The sequence below is a fragment of the Accipiter gentilis genome, chromosome 17 (assembly GCF_929443795.1).
Source record: "Accipiter gentilis chromosome 17, bAccGen1.1, whole genome shotgun sequence".
NCBI lineage: Eukaryota > Metazoa > Chordata > Aves > Accipitriformes > Accipitridae > Astur > Astur gentilis.
The window spans coordinates 4328246-4342784 of record NC_064896.1 but is presented as its reverse complement, the minus strand read 5'-3'; the positions used below and the strand labels follow the sequence as shown (position 1 = coordinate 4342784).

The 14539-nt window shown below is 47.1% G+C and overlaps 1 protein-coding gene across 2 annotated transcripts; it reads right to left on the bottom strand.

Annotated features, from left to right (window-relative positions):
- Window positions 1–117: 117 nt before the first annotated feature.
- On the bottom strand, window positions 118–13640 carry CEP85 (centrosomal protein 85). Of its 2 annotated transcripts, none has more exons than XM_049819661.1 (14): window positions 13594–13640; window positions 12003–12081; window positions 11240–11392; window positions 8271–8995; window positions 7483–7616; window positions 6521–6638; window positions 5987–6172; window positions 5482–5634; window positions 5070–5224; window positions 4432–4552; window positions 3931–3981; window positions 3737–3844; window positions 2846–3074; window positions 118–2567 (listed from the first exon to the last, which is right to left on the bottom strand). In XM_049819661.1, exons 2-14 carry the CDS (start codon window positions 12055–12057, stop codon window positions 2404–2406), a joined length of 2352 nt encoding a protein of 783 aa, XP_049675618.1. In that variant the 5' UTR covers window positions 12058–12081; window positions 13594–13640; the 3' UTR covers window positions 118–2403. The 2 variants fall into 2 exon arrangements, with proteins under 2 accessions (XP_049675618.1, XP_049675619.1); XM_049819662.1 differs by lacking the exon at window positions 13594–13640 and adding an exon at window positions 12169–12280.
- Between the last annotated feature and the right edge of the window lie 899 nt (window positions 13641–14539).

The following is a 14539-nucleotide window of genomic DNA, read 5'->3' as shown; positions in this document are numbered from 1 at the left end:
ACCAATGGGGCCGGCGGGCCCGGGCATGCGGCGTCGGCGGGGCCCGGCCCCGGGCAGCCCGCCCCCATCCGTACGGGACCGCTTTGGAGGAGTGAAGCAGAGCAGCTTTATTTTATACTCAAAATACTCAGTACAAACGAGTGGGTGAGACAAAGGCTGGTAGAAATACACTGCGCCCGACGCGACACGCAGCGCCGGACAGACGGCGGGGCGAGAATGTGGGACAGGGTGGGAAGGTGGCCCTGGTGCCAGGTTCTGGGGTGCTCTGTAAAGAAAGGTCCAAGATTTCCCCTGCCTGGAGAGCAGCAGTCACGTACAGCAGATGGGATCACCATCTTAGCCAGAGGGGTCCAGTTCTGCAGGAGGATGACGAGAGGACATTTCCTCGCAGAGAGGAACATGCGCGCCGGGCAGCCCCAGCTGCTGGGACCGGGCCAGGCGTGAGGCTCCAAGCATCAGCTAAGATGGGGTTTCAGCCACGATCTCGTTTCACAGCCGGCTCTGCGGTGGCAGAGGGAAAACGTGTCCCCGTACAGCACCTGGGAACTAGGTCTTGCACCCCAAAGAAAATGCAGGGAAAGGGGATGGTGCTAAACAGCACCCTGCTAACCTGCAGGAGAGAGCAATTCTCACAGCTGGTGCTGTTCTGCACCCCAGTGCCTAGAGAGCTCCCAGCAGTCAGGACAAATGACTTCAAGAAATAGCCTTGGCCCACATTTAGCTCAGTACGTGGCAACAGCAGCCTGGGAACAGAAACAGCCAGAAATGTAATACACCAGATGCGGAAAGAACAGGACAGACAGCCGGCTGCCCAGCAGACGCTGCTGCACTCTCTCCCCATGCCATGCAGGGCATAACTCAGGACAGCAAACTAACCAATTTTTTGCCACCATCACACCCATGGTGGCCAAACGCTAAGAACAAAACAGATTTGGTCTTACATTTTAACACAAAGGAATAACAAACGCATTTCTCCCAAACCTAGGGCTCACAGCCCCAGCATGAACCATGAGCAACCAAACAGCAGGAGTTTCAGCAGTATTCTCCCCCCTGTTAAAAAACTAACATAGTATCTTGCTCTTAACTCAAGCTGAAAACCAAAGAAGTTCCACCCTCAGCACCACAGCGTTGTCACAAACAAGCGCTCAGGACTGTAAAGTTGCCACTATGGTTAAGGAGGGTTGTGATAAAGTGAACTGCATCCGATGCTGATTTATTTAGAAATCCCATTATTTAGCAGAGCAGGAAGCTCCCAGAGAACAAGGGGCAAGGCTACAACAAAGCCCGAGTGGTCACTGCCTTGCAGGCATCAGGTAGAGCTCTCAGATCCAGCTGTACCACCCTGCCATGTTAGGACCAGAATGGCTTTCTCCCTATCAAGCAGTAAGCAGAGAGCCAAGGAGAGGTGTCTCCCTGCTGGCCTGCAGCAGGGTCCCTTGGGGGCACAGAGGCTCTCTGCAGCTCTGGGAGGGGTTACAGACATTCAAGGCTCCCCAGGATGGTTTGCGATGGCTCTCAAGGCTGCTACGAGAAACAGCAGTTCCTCACCCTGCCAGCAGATACATTAGGCACGAAGCAGTGTGGGGACAGGAGGTTTCTCTAGCACATTAAGGCACTTCAGCATCAATCCACTTCCTCTGCAGCCTGAATCATACCCACACTCAGAATGCTATTTCAGGGGGATAAAAGGCTTAAGGCTTCTGGGGTAACAGTGCCCAGGGGGAGCGTTTTCAGAGTCTTCTTTTAGTGTTGCTTTATTCTCCAACTCCTGTTGGCTACTGAAAGACTCCAGTTGCATTTACCCGAGGAAAGCAGGTCCTGCTCCATGAATGGCTACACAAGCATCCAAGCCAGAACTGTGCACACAGCATCTGAGGAGCCTGTAGCACCTTGATGTAATTAGCAGTAGTATAACTGGCACACCTGCTTGCCTGTGAAGTCCACAGATATCCCCTGAACTCTCTGATAATCCTCTGGTCTTACTAGTCACACAGGATCTGTGCAGAGAATTTATCAGAAAGACCAGGGCATACATTTCCTTTTAGTGATGATTTTAACTGTCACATTTGCATGTTCAGCATTTGACATGCCTGGAAGGCAATTCAGAATTCATCTCACAGCATCAGAGACCACACCAGCTCCAGCAAACACAGCATAAACACATTCCACAAGATCAAAGCTACTGCAAAGGCCGACACAGAAGCCCTGAACGATTCCAGTTAGCCAGTCAGAAGCTAAACACTTCTGGCAACAAACCCCTGATTTCTCACAGATTGGATAAGTCACACATCTTGTACCCGAGCAAGGGGATGGTAAAGTGCTGAATAGGTTTTGGGTTGTAGGAGCTCTAGACTCCTGAGGGTTTCAAGTCTTCATTTCCTGTCTTACTTTGGGAAGTGTCCTTTACTGGGTGATGCAGTTGTCTCCCATGTCCTGAGCATATCTGTCAGATATTGCCGTCCTTAAGTCCTCCACCTCTTTGTGAAGCTGTTTTACCTCCACCAGTTTCTTTGCAAGTCCGTCAGGGCTCAGCAAGTCGTCTTTCTCCTTAGTGGAGTACTGAACAGCTGTGGAGTCAGAAAAGGGAGTTACCTCACAGGCAATTCTGACCAAGGATCACACACATTTGCAAGTGAGCCAGAAAAACCCAACACACATTTGCAAAAGAGGTACTACTTAACGTTTAGTTATTACAGCATGCACCTTTAGAGTTAGCTAACCACAGAAAGAAGGTTCAGAACCCCAGAAAGATAAGAACCTTCCATGCTATATTATATGCGAGTTATTTAATTCTGTCACAGCACAGGCACAAAAGGTTTGCTCTGCCACCACTCCGCACACTTACAGCGAATGCCCAGGAGCAGAGAGAGGTTGGGATCCTTGCCCTGAGCCCTCTGAGTGACAATGCTGTAGACAGACTGCAGATCCTGCAGACAACTGGCCAGCTCGCTGTGCAACTCCTGGGCGAGGCGGGCTGTCTCAGCAGGCAGGGGCTGGGTTATTAGCTCTGCCTGCCGCAGTCGTTCCTGAAGGGTCAGGTTCTTCTCAATGAGATCCTGGTTCTGCACTGAAAGCTGAACAAATGGACACAGCAGGTTAGTGGTCACTTGGTACAGAACTAGCAAACTTAAAGCAACTTAACAACTGCTCGATGATGACGGGAGCACTGAGGGCAGGAGGAGCTGGTTTACATCAGGCCCTCTAGACTCTTGCCAGATGAGCAAGTGTCAGTCCTACAAGGTGTGAGCATTTGACTTTCCTGGCTCAGACAGGAAGCACCCCATGACGCTGCACTGTCCCTGCCGAGGCATGATGCAACAAAATAAGCTTCCAGGAGGTTGTGCACCGGCCGCTCACCCCAACACTGGCCATCCCTTCCCTCAAGGGCTGCCATTGTGCTTGGCTTCCTTTAGGCTTGAGAGTGGGGCTCAGCCCTGCCCTTCAGCCAGGGCTGTAGTCGAGTTTGAATTCCTGCTCACCGCCTTGCTGCCCCCAGCTGGCAAGTTCAGTGTCCTCTACCATATCCAGCAGCCCCAGCTGAAGTTCCCAAGGCAGAAACTGCCTTTCTCCTCCTGCTTTTGAGCAAAGAGCTCCTTTCAGAGCACTGACAGGGCAACTGACTAGCAGGAAGCAGGAGAGCTTGTGCTGCTGACTGCAAATTAAGGGTCTTGCTAAAAGACAATCCATTGTTCATTCAACTGCTATGCTCGAGCACTCTAAACACTCCTGCTCTGACCTCTTTCACAGCAGTCCGGAGCTGCTGCAGTGCATTTTCTCTCCTCATCGCCTCCTCTTTCAGAGCTTGGCTTGTCCCCTCTTCCTGGGCCACCTGTTCTTCCAGGTTCTAGAACAGACCATGGGAAAGTAGTAAGTCTAACTCACTTCACAGAAGATTCTCAAGTTCTAGGTCTCTCTGCAGTCACCTCTCACCTTTACTTGCAAGGACAACTGCTCCATCTTCTTCTGCTGTTTGTCCACAATCTGGAGTCAAAAGCAGAGGCATCAGAACTGGTCATACAGACTCAGTAATACCACCAGGATTTCTCCTTTAGTAGGACAGCATCCCTTCTCCTTCTCTTTCCTGCCCATTTACTACTTTAATCACCGCTTCTGTTAGTAGTGGACTTAGATTCCCTGATGAAAGGCACCTGATAAAAGGCACCATTAGAAGTATCAGCTAAAAACAGACTGGAGAAGTTGCATTCTTGTGGTTTTCCTCTCCCCTCTTTGCATTCTGCAACTTCTCTCCCATGTTACTGTAGGAGTGCATGGTTATGCTTTTAAAACCCCTCAGCTGGGAATTCCAGGAACTGCTGCTTCAGTGCAATTGTGACTGCCTACAACTGCAAAAGTCCCCGATACCATCTTAGTGCCCGGTGTGACTCAGTGGAAGGAAAAACCGTGTGATTCCCATTTGACACAGCCTGTTACCTTTCTGAGGCAGTCACATTCTTTCTTCAAAGAGTCATTTTCTATTTTCTGTCTCTCCCCATCCTGGGCAGAGGGTCCTCTCTCTGTATTCTTTACACACTGCTGCACCTTGTCCTGCAAGCTGAAATTAGCAGAACACCATGCAAAAACCAGCTTTCTTTAAGGGTGTTCCCATCACTAAGCAGGACGAGGAGGCAAATGATTTTCATATCAGATGCCAGTGTTGCCCTGTTTGCATCCCAGCTTGCAAACTGCCAGGGCTGTGACAGAAGGAATCCCTCTCCCTGGACACAGCCCTCCCCAAGATATTGGCACATTTGCAGAGACACAATGATTGCAGACTACATAGATCCATTTTGCAAGGAGTTATGGTTGAGAGCAATAACCTGAGGAGACAGACAAACCCGGGTGACAAAACAGGGCCCCACTTTCAGCCACGTGGTTCTGCTCCCACCCTCCCCTGCTGGCATGCAGAATTCAAACACGGTATTTTGGTGAGCATTCAACATAATCATCACAAATCCACGATAATCTGGTTCTGACAGGCGGGACAGTGGCTGTGCTGAATCATCACTGTTCTTGTGCTGCAATTAGTTCAGTGCTAAGATGAAGTTTATTCTAATCCTCCTGATTTTTACCTGCGCACAGTGGAAAGAAGCTCCAGCTCCTTGTGTTTTTGGGTTTCTAGCTGCATCTCTTGCTCCCTGAAAGCAGCCCGGACATCTCCAAGCTCTGTTTCCAGTGCCAGCACTGTTTCCTGCATAGCAGTACTCTTCAGTTCAGATTCCTTCAGCTGCAACAAAGACCATCATAACACTCTAGAGATCTCCCAGGGGTTTCCCAACACACACCACATTTCACCTACATTTGCAATGCCGATTTTTACTACCTATGTGACAGTTCTCAGCTATAGCTCAGAACTTTCCTCCTCCGAGAAGGCCAGACTACAACTTTACTTGGGCAGCTGTACAGGCTATTATCTGCAGCTGTAGAAAAGTCATCTGAGCAAGTATGTGAAGAGCCGTCATCACAATTCAGAGGAAGTTTTACCTTTTGACTCTGTTTCTGGTGGTCCTCAAGGGTTGGTAGATCAGCCAGGTATCGTTCCAGGGTCTCGATTCTCTGTTGTCTCTCCCTGTTTTGTTCAGATTCCTTCTGGCATTTCTTTTTGAGATTATTAATGTGTTTGTCTCTTCCCTTTACCTGCAGGGACAGTTATATAAAAGTTTAGTTTATATAAGTTCTTGTCCATTCTTCAGTCCTCTGTGAGCCCACTTATTTACCTTTTTGTACAGCACTCAACATCAAAATACAAGATCACCTTAACTCAGCAGCATTTCTGCTCACTTAAAGACAGGCTTCTTCTCTGTTTAAAAGAAGAGGTATTGAAATATTTCTAACTGCAGGAGGAAGGGCTTTTGCTTATAAACAAAAAATTCTACAAGGAGATCAGAAAATACCTACAATAACACATTGCCCCAGAAAACTTTCACCTAGGCACTATATTGACTTTTAGCTTCTTGAAGAAAAAAACACCTGAGCAATGGGATCATACCCTTTCTTCCTGTTTCTTTAACTCCTCTGCATGTTTCTGCACAGTTTCTTTCAGTGACTCCCGGATCAGCTTTGCATCCACCTCTGCAGCGGCGAGTTTTCTCTCCAATTCAATCTTTTCCTTACTGAGGGATTCAGTCTTCTCTGTGAACTGTGCTCGAAGAAACGTGTTCTCCCGCTGCAGCTCCTGCAAACAGAGACAGCCTATGAATTCAGTTAGTTACAAACTGGCACTAAGCACCTGCGCTGTCTCAGAGCTGTGTCCTCAGCCCTCCTACTTCCTGCAGTATCTGAAATAGCATTTGTCAGTCCTGTCAGGCATTTGCATCACTAGCACAGCTTCTAAATAAACTGTAGTACTTCAGGGTTTGAAATCTGAAGACACACAGAAGATCTCAGAGATGACAGGCAACCGGGACCCCATACAAAGGTTAATTTTACTCTGCATAGCCCTCCTACTCAGGAAACACCTAGTGAGAAATGCCTGCTGGATTCAATACATATTTCTTACTGACACACTGTTGCACCCAATTACCTGCATTCTCAACATGTAGACATCTCCGTAGGGTGCTGGACAGCCAAGCAGGGCACTGTGAACCTGCAGTTCACTTTCCCGGACCTTCTGCTCCAACTGGGATATGTGTTGTCTTTGTCTGTAAAAAAACCCCCAAAAACCGGTAATACACCATTATCAAACATACACCTTGTTTTCAATGGTAGCAGAGAGCAATACAACAGGAACAGTGCCACAACTCTAACACTCCATAAAGTGACAAGCAGAATAAAAAGACAACTCTGCAACACTGCAGAGAAATCTGCAAGACAAACAGTGACTTGTTTTTTTGTTTTTGTTTTTGGTTTTTTTGGGTTTTTTGTTTGTTTGTTTTTACAATTGGTATTACCTTTTCTTCCCTCCCCTCCCTTCAAAGTCTCCCCCCCAGAAATGATTATAGATAAAACACACAAGCCTTGCATGCTTTGGAGGATCCAGCTTGGCTGTAGAGCTTATGAGTGAAATGAACAGACATCACAGGACTCAAAATGAGCAAGCAGAAAAAGAGTTTACAGTCCAAATGCTGAAGTGGACCACTAGTGTTGGGTATGAGAAGTGTTGTTTGCCAGCCCAAATTCACAAAGAATAAATTTAAAATAAAGATATCAAAGAGGTCCCAGAAAGTCCTCAAGCAAAAAGGCAGTAGTACTGACATTCCAAATGATCGTGATGTAACCAGAAATCTTTAACCCTTATAAAACACAGAAAACCACAATCAAAATGGATTTATTTGAATGCTTCAGGATCCAAGAGGAAGGGGAGGAGACCTCATGAAAAAAATAGGCTGTTCTCAAAGGTCATTATATTGTTCTTTGCAACAAAAAAGCTCTATCAGGTAAAAGGGACTCTGAGATACAAGCTTTCCTTGGTACTTTCAAAACCCTCCCTTTCCAAAAGGAAATGCACTGGAGTCCTTAAAGTACATGTCAGGATCAAACTCTCACCTGTCAATGAGGAGCTCTTTCTCCTTGAGTAGGTTTTCATTGGAGTTCAGGATATTGATCCACTGAGCTGGATCAGGTGTAGGCAGCGAAGCAGAATACATCGAGGGATGGTGGCAGACGCCTCCATTTTGTAACTGAAAGAGGAGACAAAGTGAGGAGGGAAAGGTTTGTGATCCACAGAGGTAATTGCAACATTGCTAGAGCTATTTTGCACACTGTGTGCTCATCTGCATGCCAGGACATAGCTATTTCAGTCTCCGTCGATGTCCAAGAACAAGTAACTTTGCCCAAGCACAACTGGAGATTAACAAATAATTTTAGACCACTATGCTAGCTTGCTGGAAACAATTTGTCTCTGTTAGGGTACAGCTGGTTGGAGGTGATAAACAAACTGTTTCCATCTAATAAACTGCAGTTAGTTTTATACATCTTTTCAAAAAAGTCTGTTTCCTAACGTTAGATACAGAATATGGTTATTCTAGAAACTGTTAAGAACTTCTTGACATGCTTTTTCTTTGCAGTTTCTAGCAGACAGGATATTTCACCTCTTGATCTGAACCATTGTGCAGTGCTGTAACATAATACAGGGCTGCTCTACATAAGCAGTGTGTCAAATGATACCTGTGACACCACATGCTGTAAAAACAGACCATTAAGAGACTTCTGGTGTAAGACAGGGAGAAGCATGAGACATTTTCCTCCTTGCTTCAAAAGTCTGTGACAATGATTCATGACTAAAGTGACAGGAAGGGTTTCAAACTCATACATACATACAAGCAGCTCCCTACCTGCATTTGCTCTATTTGCAATCGCACTTTCTCCAGCTGCTGTTTCCAAGCACTAAGCTCGCAGACGCTCTCGTGCGGATGTAGTGTGCAGGCTTCTTGCATCCATGCTCGAGATGAAGGATTTACAGGTTTTGAAAAGAAATTGTTGGCCTGGAGTCCCGTTGGCATCAGTCTGCTCCCACTCGGCCATGTTCCGTCTTGGGGCTCACAGACACCATTAGCCCCTGCCACTTGCTTACTCTCTGGCAGCACCTTATAATGGTCCTTTCCTGCCTCAGCTGCCCCAGAGTTTGGATTGAACTTCTGGAACCTGCGGAGAGGGTCAGTGCACAAACTATCCAGAAAGAGAGACTGGTTAAGGGTGTGCTCAATGGCAGGGGTGTCAAACTTCCAAGTATCTTCTGTTCTCATGTGATCAGAAACAGGATGCCAGGATTGCTCAAAACCATTTTCCCCTGAAGTCCTGTAGAGACGCAAGAGATCCCTGGGTGGCACCTGAGAAGACTTCCCGGCATTAAAATCTCCATTTCTCATGAGCCCTGTGTGTTCAGAAGCAGATCCTGGCATAGCAGTTTTTGAAGTACTCTGCGAACAGCTCTGGTCTCCTGCAGAGCACAGCTTGGAGGGCGAGGCACCCAACGTAGAAGGCATAACATGGGCTGTTGGGATGGTCACTTGGGTTTTGATGGGCTGGAATGAGGAACCGTTACTGGAATTGCAGAAATCTAGGGAAAGAAGAAGAGTGATGCTCTAATTACAATCCTGAAAATATTCTGACACAAACAGCTACCCCTCTGCTGAACTTTCAGAAAGAATTTAAAAAAAAACCGATTCTTTTCCCCCTGAACATGTCCTCCTATGCACCAACAGCAAGACTAAGGCACACCTATATTCCCCCTCACTACATTGCTGACATTTTCCTACCACCATAAACCAAAGGGAGAATCCAAGTTTAATTCAGTACACATTTTTAATCCCTTGTTTTTAAGCTACTCTAGTATAATCTTAAATCAATACGGTTATCTTTCTATAGGTTTAGAAATCAAGTCCTTTAAATTGAATAAAAAGGCTGAAACTTACTCAGCTGAACACTGAGACCTTGATTCTGTTCTGCCCGTCCCACAGCTCAGCGAGTCTGAACCGTAACCAAAGCTAACTGGAGCCTTCACTAAGCCCATGATGAGCTTCAAACATAGCTGAACACTAGATCACCAAGCTGCTGACCTTCGAACTCCTCCAGGACACTGCAGCAAAAGAGCTTTTTCTAGAGGTTAGAGTAATGGCTCTTGCCTTATTGCCACAGGAAATGAGATAGAGTTCAGCGCACGCACCCCAGCCCGTGTGCCTGTCCTGTCAGAAAGGCACCAAACCTGGCTACATGGAAATACGGGGTTATTCTTAGCAACTCTCAGATTTCAATACAGCAACAGCAAGAGCTGAGAAAGGCAAACAGTGCCTGTTCCCACTCCTCGTCCCAATACATTGTGTATCGCAACAATTCCAGGTTTCTCCCAGATACACAGACTCATTTTCTTCATGGGTTTGGCTAAATGCCCATCCTCACATGATATTTCTTTAATCCAACATCAGGACTGCAAGGTCACCCTTCCACCTGTTTGTAACCTCAAAGCACTGTTACAAGAAGGAATAAAAGGTTACGATTTGAATATGACTGAAACCAGATTCTGCAAAGGCCATTATCGAACGGCAGGAAAACTATCACAATAAAGGCACAACACAAGACCATCTCCTCAAAAATGAGCAGGAAGGGGAGAAAAATCTTAGAGGTTACTTGGCTGTGCCTCGGAAGTCCAGAGAACACCATGCTACCAAGCAGTCACAAGCACATTCACCTTGGCAAACAGAAGAGACAGTACAATTTCCTTTTACAGCCCCTAAATTTATAGCCCAGTATCACTATCAGGAACTCGAGTTCTCTGACCAGCACGCCACGTGCGGATGCTGCAATCAGTTCCTTGGCTGTGCTAAGGGTCATCACAACATTTCTGACTAATGTACTGACCTGAAAGTCGGCGTGCTTCAGCCAGCTGTCATGCCACAATTCAGCCTCAGCTCTTGCAAACAAGGTTACAACATTACAGACATTCAGAATGGCAATTTCTGAAAGAGCCATCATTATCTCCCCTGCCCTCAGCATGCAACTGGATGTTTTATTATCTTGAGAGGGGCTAGATGGGACACTTAAACATGTGCTCTAGTAGTATTTCTAGCAATATTTCCACAAGCCAGACTTTATCAAAAGCCTTCATTTCAACTCACACATTATTAAGATCTATAGCTCATTCAAAAGGCTCAGGGCAGCTTGTGAAACACATGCATGTGTGTAAGTGCATTGTTTTAAAGAACAACAAAAAATTCCTCGCTCCTGAAAGAAGAATCAGTGAATCAGTAATGGTTTATGACACTTTCACAAGTGAAGATGAAAATACAGGCGGAAAGGATTGCTGGGACAAGCAACTTCACAGAACATGCCTCAGCTGAGGGCAAGGCTGCAGCATTCTTCAGTGAGAAGAAAGGAGCTCTAACACTGAAGAGACTTACACACAAAGGTGTAGCGATCTGAAGTCTCTAGAGGCACCTATAAATTATTTCTTAAAAAAGCATGTGACAGACTTTCTGATAAATCACTTGTAGGTCAATATGAACCAGCAAATCACCAAGGTCGCTCTTTTAGTCAGTTAAAAATGCTTACTACAGTTTGCAGATCACCCAGCTAGCTTAAAGAAACAGCAAGTCCCTTAATCACTTGTTTATATTTCAGGCAGCATATCTGTGTACTGAGGCACTGGTTTTGAAATAGTTTCCAAACATTATTACAGATTCTGCTCTCCCCAAGTTTTTTTTCCATTCTAGGGTTCAGTATTATCAGGCTATTTAATGCTTGTTGATCTTCTAAAGAAAACTTAAAGCTTTTGGCTGTTACTGTGTGATCTCATGCTGACCATCACCTTCTGTGCTGTCTGAGCACGAGGTTCCAATGCCCCCATCCCCGCTGTCGGCCACACTTGAACAGCGACTGACACGGCTCTGGAACTTCACAGACAACATAGGTGTCTTCCAGTCAGTCTCCAAGAAATTACTCTTCTGACTGCTACTGGGATCTGGAAAGAAAAATTCAGGGTTATTTATGTTTTAGCCAACAGACTGAAAGGCCTTTTAATATACTTAGGCCATACCTAATTCCCCATGCTACCAAAACCCACACTGACACTGATCCTTGCTTGACTCCCAGTATTGCTGCTAAAGAAATCTCTTTTGCAAAACGAAATGGTAGCAAGCACAGGGAAGCCAAATAATATCAATGGGAGACTGAAAAAAATCAATCTTGTTATGGAAGGCAGAATGCAAAAGCAGTAAGTTATACTTGCTTTGATAAGTTTGGTGATATTACACCCAGCTGATACTCTGGTACTCAGACTAAGAGCAGCAGCATTGGCACACAGCAAAACTGGTTAAATTAAAGATACATTTTTGCATTAACTGTTAAGAACTCTTCCCCATTTATCAGTTATCACTCAAGAGATAGGTTCATTATCAAAGGATTCTCTACCCTTGCATACCCATGCAATTGTTTTATTTTGCAGGCATAAGACAGTGGTTTTTTAACAGAAAGCTTTTGGTAAAGAACTCTTCTCAGGGCCACATGTCTCCTCAGAGAAACTGCAACAGGATCCAACAGCAGCAGGGCTTTAAAGAAAGGACTCTCCTTACCTGACGGATTGTTCTGCTGGAGTCTCAGGTCTGGATGTTTCTCAAGAGCAGCCATCTTCCATCTTATCTATCCAGTGAACTACAGGGCAATAAATTAAAAAAAACCCATATTTTAAATCAGCATAAACCAAACCCTATTCCCACTAACCAAGCAAAGGGTACATACACATTAGCTACTCTTCATTCAGAATAACACAGTATTTCACATTTAATTAGCTTCTCCTCCCAATAGTATCTCTGTTTCATCCCTGCAGTAAGAGAGGCAATACTTAAAAAACCCTCACAGTTATTGTAGGCTTTCTTCATGCCTGAGAAATGAGAGTTCCTGTTTGCAACATTCTCCAGGTATGCAGCAGCTCAGTGCCTTTCAACTGGAGCATGTGTTATCCCCATTGCAGTTATTTATAGAGCACCAGTCACCATGGTACCTACACGCTGGCTTTATGTCTACAGAGACTAAAAATTTCCCTTTAAAAATCTTAACTCTAAACCAGTTCATTTCTGCCCTCTGTAGAGGTCACTGAGCAACTACATGCAGAAATGCAGTAATTCAAAACTTAGCATTCCTGTTCCATAAATGGCAATCGTTATCTACCCTGAGCTTTGGTTTAATTTATCTGCTTATTAGAGTACCTCAGACAGTGAATTTCCTGCCTCTGATGATGCTAGTTTACAGCTCTCAGGCTTCACTGTAGAAATTCAAGGCCTCTCTCCACCAGTCAAATACTAACTCCTCGATTGCCAGCTCTTACAGATTTTTGCTTGACTGATTCAAAGAGCTCACAGAAACCACTAATTCTTGGAAAACATACATATACAGATTTTACAACATAGGATAGACATTGGGAATACAATGGGATGATGAACTAAAAGCAGCATTTCACTCAGTGAAGAAATAAAACACTTCTAGCAAAATGTAGTGCTTATTACGTTTAATTTAGGTATGTTTCAGAAATCCCCGAGTTTAAATCTCAGTCTCCAGCACTACAGCCAGGCAGTTATAACAGGGAAATTCACGCGTGGGGTCTCGAAATAAAACAAAGCAACCAAAGCGTTCCCACCTCACTCAGCACCACCCTTTCACAAACACCCCCCCCCCACGCCATCCTACTAGCCACTCTCTTCCAGAAGCGGACACACGACAGACCCTGCAGAGGGGGGCTGAGAAGGGTCATGTGCAAAATAAGGCAAAACGAAGGAGAAAGAGGAAGGGGAGCGGTGGGTCACGAAGGGGCGGGGGGGGCAGCGCTTTACCCGATGGAAGGGGAGAGCTTGGCGGGTACGTGATGTGAAGCCAGGGTGAGGGGTGGGGGGCACCCCTTCACCCCCCAGAAGGCGATGAGAAGAGTGACATGGGTGAAGGGAGAAGGGAAGGCGGTTAACCCAAGGAGGAGGGAGGCCCAACCGCCTGGCAGGCACAACCTAACCCTGAGGAGCCGGTCCTGGGGGGGGGTGTCGGGAAGGGACCACGGAGCTGTCCAGGACGGAGAAGAAGAGACGTTTTCACCGAGGAAGGAGCACAGGGAGGGCGGCTGTCCCACAGCCGGCGCCCGCCCTGTGAGGGAGCCGGAGCCCGCCGCCCCCCCCTCACCTGGCTCCGCCGCCGCGCTCGCGCTGCCCCGCGCGCCGCGACCGTTACAGCCGCGGGCGGAGGGAAAGGGGGGGAGTGGCAAAAGAAAAGGGGCAGGACTCTCCCCGCCCGCAACCTATCGAACGCGACTGCCCCGCCCTTACTCCTCGCTCATTGGTTTTTCGGAACGCTGATTGCCCCGCCCCGTAGCTTCGTAGAGGGGGAGACGGCTTCTGGCGGAGGAAAAGTGACCGCAGCTGCCACCCGTAGGGCGGGGCCTGAAAAAGAGCGGCACCGGCCCTCTGCCCGCGCCTGCGCAGTGCTGCTGCCGCCGGCGAGGCGTAGTGTGAGGGCGGGCGGTCCGGCCCCACCGTTCCCTCACCGGCTCCACCGTCCTCTCAAGGGCCCCAGCCCAGCCCAGGACCCCAGGCTGAGGAGTAAGGCCGGGCGGCGGCCCCCCAGCTCGGCCTCCTCGCCCAGCTGGGCCGGAGAGGTCAGGGCTGCGCCTGGGTGCTGGCGGTAGAGAGACCATGGCGCTGGGCCCTTCCTTAGGCCCGGCCACTTCGGGGCTTCTCGCGTGTGGTGCGGGGTCACCTTCCTTCCTCGGGCAGGGCCCACCCCGCTGGAGCAGCGGCACTGCTGATACTGAAAAGCCGGTCAAAGAAACTCTCTTAAGACTCGTTTTGGCGTTTTAGAAAGCAGGCGTTCTTTATTGCAGCGCTGGATGCACGGGGGATAGTTCCACCTAGCGTGCATGCCACAGCTTTAGCACAAATAGGTTATATAGAAAAACTAATTGCATATTAATCAGATTAGTATACATATACATAAAAACGATTTCAACTGATTATCATAGTGCAGCCTACATCCTATCATGTGCAATGAAGGATCCATTTGAGTCGAAAGGCTGCTTTTGTGACCACCAACCCATTTGAAGTTCTTGTTGGCCGTCTTTGAAGTCTTTATT

Bases quoted from the DNA above. Each gene is read 5' to 3' on its own strand.
- CEP85 (XM_049819661.1), bottom strand. From the start codon at position 12,057: ATGGCTGCTCTTGAGAAACATCCAGACCTGAGACTCCAGCAGAACAAT. The intron at 5,635-5,986 runs GTATGATCCCAT...CTGTCCCTGCAG, and splicing joins TAAAGAAACAGGAAGAAAGG to GTAAAGGGAAGAGACAAACA. The intron at 4,553-5,069 runs GTAAAAATCAGG...TGCTAATTTCAG, and splicing joins CTTCTTTCCACTGTGCGCAG to CTTGCAGGACAAGGTGCAGC.